We start from the raw sequence: 14,958 nt of genomic DNA on the forward strand, positions 1-14,958 counted from the left end.
GGTCCGACCGTCCCTTAGTCCGTCTGTCCCTGGTCCGTCTATCTCTTGTTCTGTCTGTCTCTTGGTCCGTCTGTCTTTTGGTCCGTCTCTCACTTGGTCCGTCTGTCTTTTGTCCGTCTTTCTCTTGGTCCGTCTGTCACTTGGTCCTTCTGTCTCTTGGCCCTTGTCCCCTGATTCGGCTGTCTCCTGATCCGGCTGTCAGTCTCCTGCTCCCGCTTTCTGTCTCTTGCTCCAGCTTTATGACTCTCGCTCCATCTTTAAGACTCGCTCAATCTGTATGACTCTCCTCCAGCTGTCTCACTCTCTTTCTAGAGCTGTCTCTTTTAATTGTTTCAGCTCTCTCTCTCTCTCTTGCAAAGCTGTCGCTCTCAATTGCTCCAACTGTTAATCTCAATTGCTCCATCTGTCTGTCTCCTGCTCCAGCTGTGTGTCTCTTGCTCCAGCTGTCTGTCTCTGCTCCAGCTGTATGTCTGTCCTCCAGCTGTATCCCTCTCTTGCTAGATCTGTCTCTCTCAATTGCTTCAGCTGTCTCTCTCAATTGCTCCAGCTGTCTGTCTCCTGCTCCATCTGTCTGTCTCCTGTTCCATATATCTGTCTCATGCTCTTGCTGTCTCCTGCGTCAGCTGTCTGTCTCCTACTCCAGCTGTCTGTCTCGATCTACAGCTGTCTGTCTCCTGCTCCAGCTGTCTCTCTCCTGCTCCAGCTGTCTGCCTCTTGCTCCAGCTTTCTGTCTCTCGCTCCAGCTATATATCTCTATTCCAGCTGTCTCTCAATTGCTCCAGCTGTCTCTCTATCTTATTTCACATGTCTATCTCTCTCCTTTTCCACATATCTCACTCTTTCTGCAGCAGTCTCTCTCACTCTTACTACAGCTGTCTCTCTTCCTCTTGCTACAGCTGTTCTACCACTTGCTCCAGCTCTTCTGCCTCTCGCTCCAGCTGGTCTGCCTCTAGCTCCAGCTGTCTGCCTGATTCTCCAGCGGATCTGCCCTCTTGCTCCAGCTGTTATGCCTCTTGCTCCAGCTGTCTGCCTCTTGCTCCAGCTGTTCTGGCTCATGTTCCAGTTATCTGCTTCATGCTCCAGCTGTTTTGCCTTATGTTCCAGCTGTTCTGCCTCTTGCTCCAGGTGTCTGCCTCATTCTCCAGCGGATCTGCCCTCTTGCTACAGCTGTTCTGCCTCTTGCTCCAGCTGTCTGCCTCTTGCTCCAGCAGTTCTGGCTCTTGCTCCGGCTGTCTATCTCCTACTCCAGCTGTCTGTCTCCGTCTACAGCTGTCTGTCTCCTGCTCCAGCTGTCTCTCTCCTACTGCAGCTGTCTGCCTCTTGCTCCAGCTTTCTGTCTCTCGCTCCAGCTATGTAACTCTATTCCAGCTGTCTCTCAATTGCTCCAGCTGTCTCTCTCTCTTATTTCACATGTCTATCTCTCTCCTTTTCCTAATATCTCTCTCTTTATCCACCTATCTCTCTCACTCTTTCTGCAGCTGTCTCTCTCACTCTTGCTACAGCTGTCTCTCTGCCTCTTGCTACAGCTGTTATACCACTTGCTCCAGCTCTTCTGCCTCTCGCTCCAGCTGGTCTGCCTCTTGCTCCAACTGTCTGCATCTTGCTCCAGCTGTTCTGCCTCATGCTCCAGCTGTTCTGCCTCTTGCTCCAGCTGTCTGCCTCATGCTCCAGCTGTTCTGCCTCTTGCTTCAGCTGTTCAGTCTCTTGCTCCAGCTGTCTGCCTCATGCTCCATCTGTTCTGCCTCTTGCTCTAGCTGTCTGCCTCTTGCTCCAGCTGTCTGACTTTTGCTCCAGCTGTCTGCCTCATGCTCCGACTGTCTGCCTTTTGCTCCAGCTGTCAGCATCTTGTTCCAGCTGTTTCCTCTTGCTTCAGCTGTCTGCCTCTTACTCCATATTTCTCCAACTGGGCTGCACAAATAGAGTGCAGACATTTTCATCAACACAATTTATAATGCTGGGAAGAAAATATTTCTTCGACTGAGGTGCACCAATATAATACAGTTCTATCCCCACAATTCACAATGCTGGGCGAAAATATTTTTTACTAACTTGGCTGCACCAATAGCATACAGACAGTTCCATCGCCACAAATTACAATGCTGTGCCGAAACTATCTCTCCAACTGAGCTGCACCAATATAATACATTTCCATCACGTCAAATTTGAATGCAGGACGAAAACAATTTTTCCTACAGGGCTCCATTAGTATAATACAGTTCCATCTCTACAATTTTAAAGTCTCGTCCAGAAAAATAAAACCTTCCTCCACCTAGTCCGCACTTAAAAACCACAGAGCAGCTCTCTCATATTTTGAACAAATCCACCAGTCATGACCATCAGAGGAAATTTCTTCGGTTTGTCTTCACTTTATCTTTGTAATTGTCATCGTCCTGAAATCATAATTCGTCTTCAGAAGAACTAACCGGGCTGTCGTGGCTATATCGCTGGCTCTCGACGCTGTCGCCGACGAGCCAGGCTGCGGACTGGACGAGGACTGCTGGTGGTTTGACGGAGCGAGGTTGAACCCCGGCAGGTATCGTTCCAGCTCAGCAACCCCGCCGTCCTGTACGCCACCCTCCTGCTCTGAGCTGTCTGCAGCACACTCCGGTGCAGATTGCTCCAGTCAAGGCCCCGGAAGAAAGAGTGCGCCATTACCTCTGCCAGGTGTGCTGTCGGCCCTGACTCCTGAGCGAGTCCGCCGCCTCGGGCGACAGGCACGGCTGGGAGTGCGGCTCCTGGTTGATGATGTTCAGGTCGCCCTCGTCCTCCGGGTCGAAGGGCAGGCTGCCCGTCAGCAGCTCGAACCCCATCACGCCCGCGCCCCAGCAGTCCCCGGCGGCGGTGCAGCCGGGCGGAGTCCTCAGGAGCGCCTCGGGCGCCGAGTGCTCAGTCGTGCCTTCCTCCGCCGGCTCCGAGCACTGCACCACGTTACAATCGCCGTCAACCAGCACGCTGTCAGTCTCTACGAGACTGAAGGCAGAGATCGAGAACACCCAGAATGGCTGTGGGATCAGTGCCCCGGGTACAGGCAACCGTCCCGGAACAATGGCATGCAAGAGATCCCACAAGGAATGACCGTAGTGTTTTAACATCAGCCGTCGTGTATTTTACGTATGGATGCAAATTGGACAAGAAAATCTTATAATCTGACAAAGCTATATTCTGGCTGCAGGCACGGCGGCTAAAAAAGAATGGATAAGTTGTTTCTGGTTGAGGCAAAAGAATGGTACACACCATTCTAAATATTGGCATATGGTACAACTGAGGCCAATCGTCCAGATGCCAGCAAACCATTGGTTGACATCTGGACGAACAAACAAAGTAGTGCTCCTGGTATACTTACCCAAACGGGTTCAGTTCCAGGAGGAGGTGGTGGTGAGGCTCGGCCGGGCTTCGGCCTTGAAACAACTTGTCAGTCTGTACGTCTCGGTGACTCACGCCGAGCGAGTGGAGGGTGTCCAGGGCCGCGAACAGCTGGGCCGGCACCAGACGGGCAGGAACCACAGGTCCTCCAGCACGGCTGTTAGGGGGCCTCCCGCCGCGTGGTCGACCACGAAGAAGGCCACCTCCTCCGTCTGGATGGCGCAGTGCAGGTGCAGGAGGAAGCCTCCAGGACTCGCCGCTCCTTCGGGAAGGACCTGGATGGCACCTCCTGGGTCTGGCGATGCGGCCCCTAGCGCAGCTCCTTCAGGGCGTAGCTGCACCCGTCGTCCTCGCCGCCGACCTTGCGCACCAGGTGCACCGCGCTGAAGCAACACCACCGAGACTCAAGGCCTTACATCATGTCCGTGACGTCACAGGCAGGAGGCGGCAGGCTCGTGGCGCGCGGACATTGCTCTTCTTGAACGCGTTTGAACGCGTTTCTCCCGCCCTTGCGTTCCGTCGCTATTCTAATGTCACTTTTAACGAAATTTTATTATGCACGACTATTATGATCATTGCTAACGAAATTTAACTACATTCACTTAAATCAGCAGAGGATATTATAGATTATTATACACATTGCAGTAGTTATCTTGGTATACTCAGTACAAAGTTGTATTTATAAACATTTAAAAAATATTTTATATGAATAATAAAAAAGTTTTCTTGACACACACACCGGAGCAAAAATTTTAGTGCTATATTCATTACAAGCATTTATTTGTTTTTATTTACATCTCTAGATGCAAAATATTTAATTATAAACCCTAAAAAGCATCTTCAAATAATTTTATTGAAAATTGGGTCACATGACGTTTTATACTAAATATGCAGTTTCGGACATGGCATAATATTATTTATTATTACTTATTAAGTGCGTTTTAATTAATAATTGTACTGTGCGGAAGATAACCGCACAAAATCATGCTTATTGCAGAATACTATTTTAATGTAATTCCATTTGTCTACGCATGTTGTATGTTTTATAAATTTAAAACCAGATTGATTAAATCACTTGCGGATTAACAAACGGCAAAATCCCTAACTGAATGTTAGCACTATTGGCAAATAAATACTGTAAAGAGTTAATGCACTACTTACCCTGGAATATTTTGTGGGTATGAAGTGTTCCCGTGGAATTGCGTACAACCACGCAATTTTACTATTTTCACTGTCGGGAAATTTGAAGATGTGAAAACTTTCGGACCAGATCAATAATTTCCGCGACATTGTGGAACACAAAACTTGTATACCATGACAAATTTATTATGCTCACTCGCGACGGGTGTATTTAAAAGTAACGTACAACGCGCTGCGGAAATACTCCTTCTACGGTCAAGGCAAGTAGCTGCACTGACCGTTACACATTTCTGAGCCTGCCCAACCAATCCTCTCCTGGCCTCTTACCCGTGACGTCACAGGCTCCGGGCGACAGGGTGGGAAGGCCTGGAGTCTCGGTGGTGACCGACTCAGCTCTTCAAGCACCTCGACTCTCTCCGCTTCCATCCGCCACGGGAACTTCAGCACCGGGATCCATCGGGCAGATCTCGACCGTGTATGTCGCAGGAACTGTCCAATATCGCAGAATATCTCCGTGTTGACACGACAGACTTTCGACTCACGAACTTTCAGCGAAATGTTCTAAAAGTTAGTTGCCTCGTAACTCCAACAATAGACCGACATGAGCGAGAGAGAGGCATTGTTTATAGCAACGCAGCTCTTGGAGCTTGTAAAGAAACAATTGACTACACGTTCCTGTAACGATATTTACGTCAAATTAAATGTTTTTGGGTACATCACCACCTCACATTATAGTTTTAACATGACTTGTACTAGAACTTTATCTTCGCTCAACAAAGGAGAAGATTACAAGCTGACAAAAGCAGCTTGAGTCCACTTCCTGGGCCTCAGTCTTCCTGCACCCTTTTTTTATCATTTCTTTAATATTTTAACATTTTTTTTAAACATTGTATATTTTGTAATTTAAATTAAAATATATATTTTTTGCATTGACCAAGGATCTAAGCATGGACAGGAATCCATCGATTGTACACGTAAATTACGAAATTAAAGGTCCTTAAATATAAGTTTCTAAGATGGCGCTCATATCGGCTTACAAGAGGCTGGTTGGCTAGGAAACTTAGCCTCTTTTGGGAATTTAAACGTGATTTATTAAATACGTTTATTTTCTAATTTTTTTTTTGTTGATCAATAACCGATCCAAAGACAGGAATCCATTGATTGAATGAGTGTAATTTAATTGTAGATTTTTTTGATGAATATTGGAATTTTCCCTAAATTTCTATCTAAATAATAACGAATTTTCAAGATGGTATCCTATATACAAGATACTGGACGCTACAATAATAAATAATTACAGTACTGTAGCAGGTAAAAATTGAATGTGATGGTAGCATACTTTAGAAGACGAAAACAAGATGGCGTATGTGATGTCATACTAGCTGGCTATATATATATATATATATATATATCTGTACTTTTACTTAAGATTCTTTTGGAAACCAGTTGCCAAGAAGTAGATTGTAATACTCTCAACAGTTGTGAACTTGCCTTTATTTGTACAATGGGGCCTACATAGGACAGTAAAAGTCTAACCTGGAGATAATAAAAAACGCGAATTTTTCTTGTTCTTATGTACGACACTGATAAAACGTTTTTTATGACGTCACCAGTATTTAACTGCTCATTAATGATGGCGACTGCATTGTCGACCGAAACGTTGGTGAATTATGTGCCAAGGACACGGCTACAACCCAGAAGTCAAACTACTTCAGACAATGGCAGTGAAAGGCTGCGAACATTATTTTATAAATATTATACTAACATTAGGATCTTCATTGTGGATAAAAGTTTTCTATGTGTGTGGGTGTGCATATATAATAGTCTGTGTTATAATTACAAAATAAAAAATTAAAAAAATTACTTATAGGCTAATCCTCAATACTGGTATACAGATTATACACAATAAATAAAGCTCGAACAATATGGCTAACTTGAATACTTGATGGTATATGACAAATTATAATTAAGAATGTAAAATTATGAACAAATAAACCATTTGTGTCAGCACAAATGTTTGTTAAACGACTGGAAGTTGGGTTGGGCACATAATTAAAAAAAATAAAAGTTATTGTCAATATTATAATTTGATCCAACATTAATGCACACCACGATATAGTTTATATTATAATGTTTTAATTATAAATCCCGGCCAACTGGTGTCAATGGTAGAGAACGAAATTCCTACCTTAGGACTTCTGAAATTCCGACGAGTACTCGGTATTAGTCAACAGACTCGATTGTATTTAATTATTTTTCTTCACTCATCAAATATAACCTCATACGATTAACACTTCAAAAAGAAAAACAAAGCCTTCGTAATTCTTTTTAATTATTTCCTTCTCGGGATCTCAATTCTTCCATTCATTTTTAAACTCCTCCCCAAGCATAGAGTAATGTACATACAATATGACCATTCCAATACCATAGCATATATTTCAATATAGCAAACAAAACATGGCACTGAAAACTAAATATATATCTGATTCACAAAACCAATGCAAAAATGTTTCGTTACTATATATATATATAAATCCCCTGTGTGTACCATTGACGGGACGTAGCAGCCGGGCACAGTTCTGTCTCCCCCTCGAGATCCGCGGGCACTTGGCTCGCGCCAGACGGGCGTGGACAGATGGTGAAGGGTGGACGCGACTATTCCTGACCGTCTGGGCGCCGTTATTCGCGCTCAAGGGGGAGGAGGAAGGGGGTGCCACTCGCTCTTGACCCTTGCCGACTGCCCAAGGCACTCGCCCAAACATAGCCGGCAAACGGTCAGCGAGTCCACGTTCTCGCGATGTGTACCAACCACCCGACTGTCCCACAGGACACCTGGTGCGTCGCAACGTCTTGTGTTTATCGGCAACATCGACGCCCGTGCAACATTCCATTTGGGAACCACTTGCCCAGAAATAGTTTGTAATAAATACCTCGAGACCGGAAAAATTCTTGAATTAATTTCGCGGTAGTCAAAAATACAAATAGTTATACCTAAGTGCTGCCTCTGGTATTGGCTCACAATTCACCCGGATGACTCTGGGCCAATGAGAAACGCCTGACTAAAGCTTTATCGTTTCACAGGCTGCTACGCTGGAACGTCTCACAAGACAGCAGCCAATGAGTGGATGACATTTGACCGAGTGTACGTAGAACTATGGAGTTCATCCTGCAGGTCATTGAACCCGCGAATTTTTCCGGTCCCTAGTAATACCACAGGAAATATACTGTAACTTTGTACAACACATGGCTATGGTTTTTTTTTTTTCGAGATAATACTGAGTATTTTCATTCACGCATAATTATTTTACCCATGGCAAATTTAATCTAATATCCAATAATAAGACTTCATTTTTTTTCATATTGCTTATTAATTTGCGCAATAAATACAGGAAAGCAATTTAGGGAACGGTTTGAAAAACAATTTAACTATTGACCGTACTGTGACTGACACAGAGCATAAATGCCCGGGTAAGAATCCGAATCCGGTATAACTGCCAACAGTATTTTGTAGTGATACAGTTGTTTTCATCTAGATGTACAAAAAATACAAATATCTGCAATATTACTAATAAAAATTATTTTGTAACCTGAAAAACGCTGCAAGTCCCCGAGTCAGTGGCTGTCATTCCACCGGCCATGCTAGTGCTTGGTGAGTAAAACCATGTTTATTACCTGCTTCGTTGGGTATCGATTAGGATTGGAAATCTCGCAGATTCAATGAGCTCTATTATGGACTCCAAAATCCTCTGCAAGCTCCCAAAATTGCCAACCACCTGTTCATAGGTGGTATCTATAAGTGTGCACACCAGACTTATTGGAATGGGGTCAGGCAAAATTCGCGAGTTCAGTTACCTCTGCAGTTTAAACTCTAACATCGCCCACTTAACTCGGGGCAAAAAGGAACAAGTAGTATAGGAAAGTATTTCCGGCGCCAGACTACAGGCCGTGGAGGGTTGAGCCGGTCCGCCATCTTGAATTGTCACGTCACGGCGGCCTTATTGGATAAAAAACTCAAATATTCTCAAAAATGACTCAAAATGATTGATTAAAATTTCTAAAAAAATTCCCGGTTAAAAAATTCGGAATTTGAAAAACCTCAAAAAAAAGTACCCAAATTCCTTAAAATGGCTTGATACTCCTTAAAGCAAGCCACCATAAGCCGTTGATTAGAAACTTGACCTTGACTGTAAAATTTTATTTATATATAATTATATATATCGTCAGCTAGTATGAAGTCACGTACGCCATCTTGTTTTCGTCTTCTAAAGTGTGCTACCATCAAGTTCAATTTTTACATGCTAGAGTACATTATTATTTATTACTGTGGCGCTTACCAACTAGTAAATAGGATGCCATCTTGAAAATTAGTTATTATTTAGATAGAAATTTAGGGAAAATTCCAAAATTATCAAAAAATCCTGTCTTTAGTTCGATACTTGATCAACAAAAAAAAATTTATTTTAGAAAAAATACGTATTTAATAAATCAGGTTCAAAATCCTAAAAGAGGCTTAGTTTCCTATCCAACCAGCCTCGTGTAAGCCGATATGACGCCATCTTAGAAACTTGTATTTATTGACCTTGAACTTCGGAAAAATTCCAAAAAAACATAACAAATTGCTCATATATTTACCGATAGAATTAATGGATTCTTGTCCTTGCTTCTATCCTTGGTCAATGCAATAAATGTATTTTAATTTAAATTATAAAAAATACAATGTTCAAAAAATTTAACAAAATTACAAATTTTATTACATAGATCCTTCCTCCTACAGGAACACATGCTAAAGTAGGCATGTCAATAAACATTTACTTCTGAATTGGGTTGAACTGACGAATTCTTAGGTCCAATCGGTTTACTGAAGACAGACCAGCCAGATCCTTTGCCTACTTTGTCTTTTTCTTCCCGACAGAGTTAATCAATACTGTGTTAAACAGCCTGCTTCAATTCGCCGGAATTGTAAATGTGAGTATTCTCTGTCTTAAACGCAAACTTCTTCACTTTGTCCTGGAACGGATAGGGTTTGCCATTTACACAGTCCAACCAAATGTTATATTTATAAATATACGTATGTGGTTTCTTCATGATTAACTGATTGATAAAGTTCTGCCTGATATCGCCAAGGAAAAGTACAAATGTCTTTCGACACATTAAACGTACTTAGATAATAGTCGTTCAATGCTCCACAAATTGCACCGAGCACAGTCTGAGGCCTAGATTCATGTCCAGACGTCATCACATTCTGTTTCTGAACATCTGTTTTTATGCTTGTAAGCATACGAGGCTCCAACAGTCACTTGATCAATTTGTCTCTTTATAGAACTGTCACTTGATAGATCTGTCTCTTGGTCCATCTATCTCTTGGTCCGTCTGTCATTGGTACATCTGTCTCTTGGTCCGCCTGTCTCTTTGTCCGTCTGTCTCTGGTCCGTCTGTCTCTTGGTCCGTCTGTTTCTTACTCCGTCTACCTTTTGATCCAGCCGTCTCTTGATCCAACCGTCTCTTGATCCAACCGTCTCTTGATCCAGCCGTCTCTTGATCCAGCCGTCTCTTGATCCAGGCGTCTCTTTATCCAATCGTCTCTTTATCCAGCCGTCTCTTGGTCCAGCCGTCACTTGGTCCGATCTGTCTCTCGGTCCAGCCGTCTCTCGGTCCAGCCGTCTCTCGGTCCAGCCGTCTCTCGGTCCAGCCGTCTCTTGATTAGCCGTCTCTTGACCCAGCCATCTCTTGAACCAGCCGTCTTTTGATCCAGCCGAATCTTTAGACAGCCGTCTCTTGAGACAGCTGTCTCTAGATCCAGCCGTCTCTTGATCTAGCCGAATTTTGAGAATGCCGTCTCTTGAGACAGCCGTCTCTAGATCCAGCCGTCTCTTAATCCAGCCGTCTCTTGTCCAGCCGTCTCTTGATCCAGCCGTCCCTTGATCCAGCCGTCCCTTAATCCAGTCGTCACTTAGTCCAGCCGTCCTTTGGTCCGTTCTGTCTCTCGGTCCAGCCGTCTCTCCGTCCAGCCGTCTCTCGGTCCAGCCGTCTCTTGATCCAGCCATCTCTTGATCCAGCCGTCTCTTGACCCAGCCGTCTCTTGAACCAGCCATCTCTTCATCCAGCTGAATCGAGACAGCCGTCTCTTGAGACAGCCGTCTCTAGATCCAGATGTCTCTTGTTCCAGCCGTCTCTTGACCCAGCCGTCTCTTGATCCAGCTGTCTCTTGATCCAGCCGTCTCTTGATCCGACCCTCCCTTGATCCGACCGTCCATTGGCGCAGCCGTCTCTTGGTATGTCTGTCTCTTGGTACGTATGTATCTTGGTACTGTCTCTTGTTCCAGCCGTCCGTTGGTCCGTTCTGTCTTTGGGTCTGCCGTCTCTCGGTCAAGCCGTCTCTTGATCCAGCCGTCTCTTGATCCAGCCGTCTCTTGACCCAGCCGTCTCTTGACCCAGCCGTCTCTTGATCCAATCGAATCTTGAGACAGCCATCTCTTTAGACAGCCGTCTCTAGATCCAGCCGTCTCTTGATCCAGCCGTCTCTTGACCCAGCAGTCTCTTGATCCAGCCGTCTCTTGATACAGCCATCTCTTGATCCAGCCGTCCCTTGATCCAGGCGTCCCTTGATCCAACCGTCCCTTGGATCGGCGGTTTTTGTCCGTCTGTCTTTCGATACGTCTGTCTTTTGGTCCAGCCGTCTCTTGTTCCAGCCGTCTCTTGGTCCAGCCGTCTCTTGATCCAGCCGTCTCTTGATCCAGCCGTCTCTTGACCCAGCCGTCTCTTGACCCAGCCGTCTCTTGATCCAGCCAAATCAAGAAACAGACGTGTCATGAGACAGCTGTCTCTAGATCCAGCCGTCTCTTGATCCAGCCGTCTCTTGACCCAGCCGTCTCTTGCTAAGGCGTCTCTTAATCCAGCCGTCTCTTGATCCGACCGTCCCTTGATCCGACTGTCCCTTGGTCCAGCCGTCTCTTGGCACGTCTGTCTCTTGGTACGTCTGTCTCTTGGTACGTCTGTCTCTTGGTACTGTCTCTTTTTCCAGCCGTCCCTTGGTCCGTTCGGTCTCTCGGTCCAGCGGTCTCTCGGTCCAGCCGTCTCTTGATCCAGCCGTCTCTTGATCCAGTCGTCTCTTGAACCAGCCGTCTCTTGACCCAGCCGTCTCTTGATCCAGCCGAATCTTGAGACAGCCATCTCTTGAGACAGCCGTCGCTAGATCCAGCCGTCTCTTGATCCAGCCGTCTTTTGACCCAGCCGTCTCTTGATCCAGCCGTCTCTTGATCCAGCCGTCTCTTGATCCAGCCGTCCCGTGATCCAGCCGTCCCTTGATCCAGCCGTACCTCTGTCCAGCATTCTCTTAGTCAGTCTGTCTTTTGATTCGTCTGTCTCTTGGTACAGTCGTCTCAAGGTCCAGCCGTTTCTTGATCCAGCCGTCTCTTGATCCAGCCGTCTTTTGACCCAGCCGTCTCTTGACCTAGACGTCTCCAGTCAAATCTTGAGACAGCCGTCTCTAGATCCAGCCGTCTCTTGATCCAGCCGTCTCTTGACCCAGCCGTCTCTTGATCCAGCCGTCTCTTGATCCAGCCGTCTCTTGATCCAGCTGTCTTTTGATCCAGCCGTCTCTTGATCCAGCCGTCTCTTGATTAAGCCGTCTCTTGATCCAGCCGTCTCTTGATTCAGCCGTCTCTTGATCCAGCCATCTCTTGATCCAGCGGTCCCTTGATCCAGCCGTCCCTTGATCCAGCCGTCCCTTGGTCCAGCCGTTTCTTGGTCCGTCTTTCCTTGGTCCGACCGTCCCTTTGTCCGTCTGTCCCTGGTCCGTCTATCTCTTGTTCTGTCTGTCTCTTGGTCCGTCTGTCTTTTGGTCCGTCTCTCACTTGGTCCGTCTGTCTTTTGTCTGTCTTTCTCTTGGTCCGTCTGTCACTTGGTCCTTCTGTCTCTTGGTCCTTGTCCCCTGATTCGGCTGTCTCCTGATCCGGCTGTCAGTCTCCTGCTCCCGCTTTCTGTCTCTTGCTCCAGCTTTATGACTCTCGCTCCAACTTTAAGACTCGCTCCAACTGTATGACTCTCCTCTAGCTGTCTCACTCTCTTTCTAGAGCTGTCTCTTTTAATTGTTTCAGCTCTTTTTCTCTCTCTTACAAGAGCTGTCGCTCACAATTGTTCAAACTATTAATCTCAATTGCTCCAGCTGTCTGTCTCCTGCTCCAGCTGTGTGTCTCTTGCTCCAGCTGTCTGTCTCTGCTCCAGCTGTATGTCTGTCCTCCAGCTGTCACTCTCTCTTGCTAGATCTGTCTCTCTCAATTGCTTCAGCTGTCTCTCTCAATTGATCCAGCTGTCTGTCTCCTGCTCCATCTGTCTGTCTCCTGCTCCATATATCTGTCTCATGCTCTTGCTGTCTCCTGCGTCAGCTGTCTGTCTCCTACTCCAGCTGTCTGTCTCCGTCTACAGCTGTATGTCTCCTGCTCCAGCTGTCTCTCTCCTGCTTCAGCTGTCTGCCTCTTGTTCCAGCTTTCTGTCTCTCGCTCCAGCTATATATCTCTATTCCAGCTGTCTCTCAATCGCTCCAGCTGTCTCTCTATCTTATTTCACATGTCTATCTCTCTCCTTTTCCACATATCTCTCTCTTAATCCACCTATCTCTATCACTCTTTCTGCAGCAGTCTCTCTCACTCTTGCTACAGCTGTCTCTCTGCTTCTTGCTACAGCTGTTCTACCACTTGCTCCAGCTCTTCTGCCTCTCGCTCCAGCTGGTCTGCCTCTAGCTCCAGCTGTCTGCTTCATTCTCCAGCGGATCTGCCCTCTTGCTCCAGCTGTTCTGCCTCTTGCTCCAGCTGTCTGCCTCTTGCTCCAGCTGTCTGCCTCATTCTCCAGCGGATCTGCCCTCTTGCTCCAGCTGTTCTGCCTCTTGCTCCAGCTGTCTGCCTCTTGCTGCAGCAGTTCTGGGTCTTGCTACGACTGTCTATCTCCTACTCCAGCTGTCTGTCTCCTGCTCCAGCTGTCTCTCTCCTGCTGCAGCTGTCTGCCTCTTGCTCCAGCTTTCTGTCTCTCGCTCCAGCTATGTAACTCTATTCCAGCTGTCTCTCAATTGCTCCAGCTGTCTCTCTCTCTTATTTCACATGTCTAGCTCTCTCCTTTTACACATATCTCTCTCTTTATCCACATATATCTCTCACTCTTTCTGCACCTGTCTCTCTCACTCTTGCTACAGCTGTCTTTCTGCCTTTTGCAACAGCTGTTATACCACTTGCTCCAGCTCTTCTGCCTCTCGCTCCAGCTGGTCTGCCTCTTGCTCCAGCTGTCTGCCTCTTGCTCCAGCTGTTCTGGCTCTTGCTCAAGCTATCTGCCTCATGCTCCAGCTGTTCTGCCTAATGCTCCAGCTGTTCTGCATCTTGCTCCAGCTGTCTGCCTCATGCTCCAGCTGTTCTGCCTCTTGCTTCAGCTGTTCAGTCTCTTGCCCCAGCTGTCTGCCTCATGCTCCAGCTGTTCTGCCTCTTGCTCCAGCTGTCTGCCTTTTGCTCCAGCTGTCTCCTTCATGCTCCGACTGTCTGCCTTTTGCTCCAGCTGTCTGCAACTTGCTCCAGCTGTTTCCTCTTGCTTCAGCTGTCTGTATCTTACTCCAGGTTTCTCCAACTGGGCTGCACAAATAGAATACAGACATTTTCATCAACACAATGTATAATGCTGGGAAGAAAATATTTCTGCAACTGAGGTGCACCAATATAATACAGTTCTATCCCCACAATTCACAATGCTGGGCGAAAATATTTTTTCCTAACTTGGCTGCACCAATAGCATACAGACAGTTCCATCGCCAGAAATTACAATGCTGTGCCGAAACTATATCTCCGACTGAGCTGTACCAATATAATACATTTCCATCACGACAATTTTGAATGCTGGACGAAAACAATTTTTCCTACAGGGCTCCACCAGTATAATACAGTTCCATCTCTACAATTTTAAAATCTCGTCCAGAAAAATAAAACCTTCCTCCACCTAGTCCGCACTTAAAAACCACAAAGCAGCTCTCTCATATTTTGAACAAATCCACCAGTCATGACCATCAGAGGCAATTTCTTCTGTTTGTCTTCACTTTATCTTTGTAATTGTCATCGTCCTGAAATCATAATTCGTCTTCAGAAGACCTAACCGGGCTGTCGTGGCTATCTCGCTGGCTCTCGACGCTGTCGCCGACGAGCCAGGCTGCGGACTGGACGAGGACTGGTGGTGGTTTGACTGAGCGAAGTTGAACCCCGGCAGGTATCGTTCCAGCTCAGCAACCCCGCCGTCCTCTACGCCACCCTCCTGCTCTGAGCTGTCTGCAGCACACTCCGGTGCAGATTGCTCCAGTCAAGGCCCCGGAAGAAAGAGTGCGCCATTACCTCTGCCAGGTGTGCTGTCGGCCCTGACTCCTGAGCGAGTCCGCCGCCTCGGGCGACAGGCACGGCTGGGAGTGCGGCTCCTGGTTGATGATGTTCA

General features: G+C 46.5%; 1 protein-coding gene across 4 annotated transcripts; it reads right to left on the bottom strand.

Annotated features, from left to right (window-relative positions):
- Positions 1-351: 351 nt before the first annotated feature.
- On the bottom strand, positions 352-6,904 carry LOC134530504 (uncharacterized). Of its 4 annotated transcripts, none has more exons than XR_010074831.1 (5): positions 4,831-5,088; positions 3,344-3,746; positions 2,656-2,918; positions 2,424-2,563; positions 352-1,908 (listed from the first exon to the last, which is right to left on the bottom strand). XR_010074831.1 is itself a non-coding variant. In XM_063365383.1 (5 exons), exons 4-5 carry the CDS (start codon positions 2,808-2,810, stop codon positions 1,689-1,691), a joined length of 375 nt encoding a protein of 124 aa, XP_063221453.1. In that variant the 5' UTR covers positions 2,811-2,918; positions 3,344-3,746; positions 4,831-4,992; positions 6,692-6,904; the 3' UTR covers positions 799-1,688. The 4 variants fall into 4 exon arrangements, 3 of the variants coding, with proteins under 3 accessions (XP_063221453.1, XP_063221445.1, XP_063221464.1); XM_063365383.1 differs by lacking the exon at positions 2,424-2,563 and adding an exon at positions 6,692-6,904 and having other exon boundaries at positions 799-1,908; positions 4,831-4,992; XM_063365375.1 differs by lacking the exon at positions 2,424-2,563 and having other exon boundaries at positions 1,446-1,908; positions 4,831-5,093.
- Positions 6,905-14,958: the final 8,054 nt, after the last annotated feature.

This window comes from Bacillus rossius, chromosome 1, assembly GCF_032445375.1.
Source record: "Bacillus rossius redtenbacheri isolate Brsri chromosome 1, Brsri_v3, whole genome shotgun sequence".
NCBI classification, from domain to species: Eukaryota; Metazoa; Arthropoda; class Insecta; order Phasmatodea; family Bacillidae; genus Bacillus; species Bacillus rossius.

Coding starts and splice junctions, on each gene's coding strand:
- LOC134530504 (XM_063365383.1), bottom strand. CDS start 2,810: ATGGGGTTCGAGCTGCTGACGGGCAGCCTGCCCTTCGACCCGGAGGAC. Junction 1,909..2,655: donor CGACAGCACACCTGGCAGAG/GTAATGGCGCAC, acceptor CTATTTGTGCAG/CCCAGTTGGAGAAATATGGA.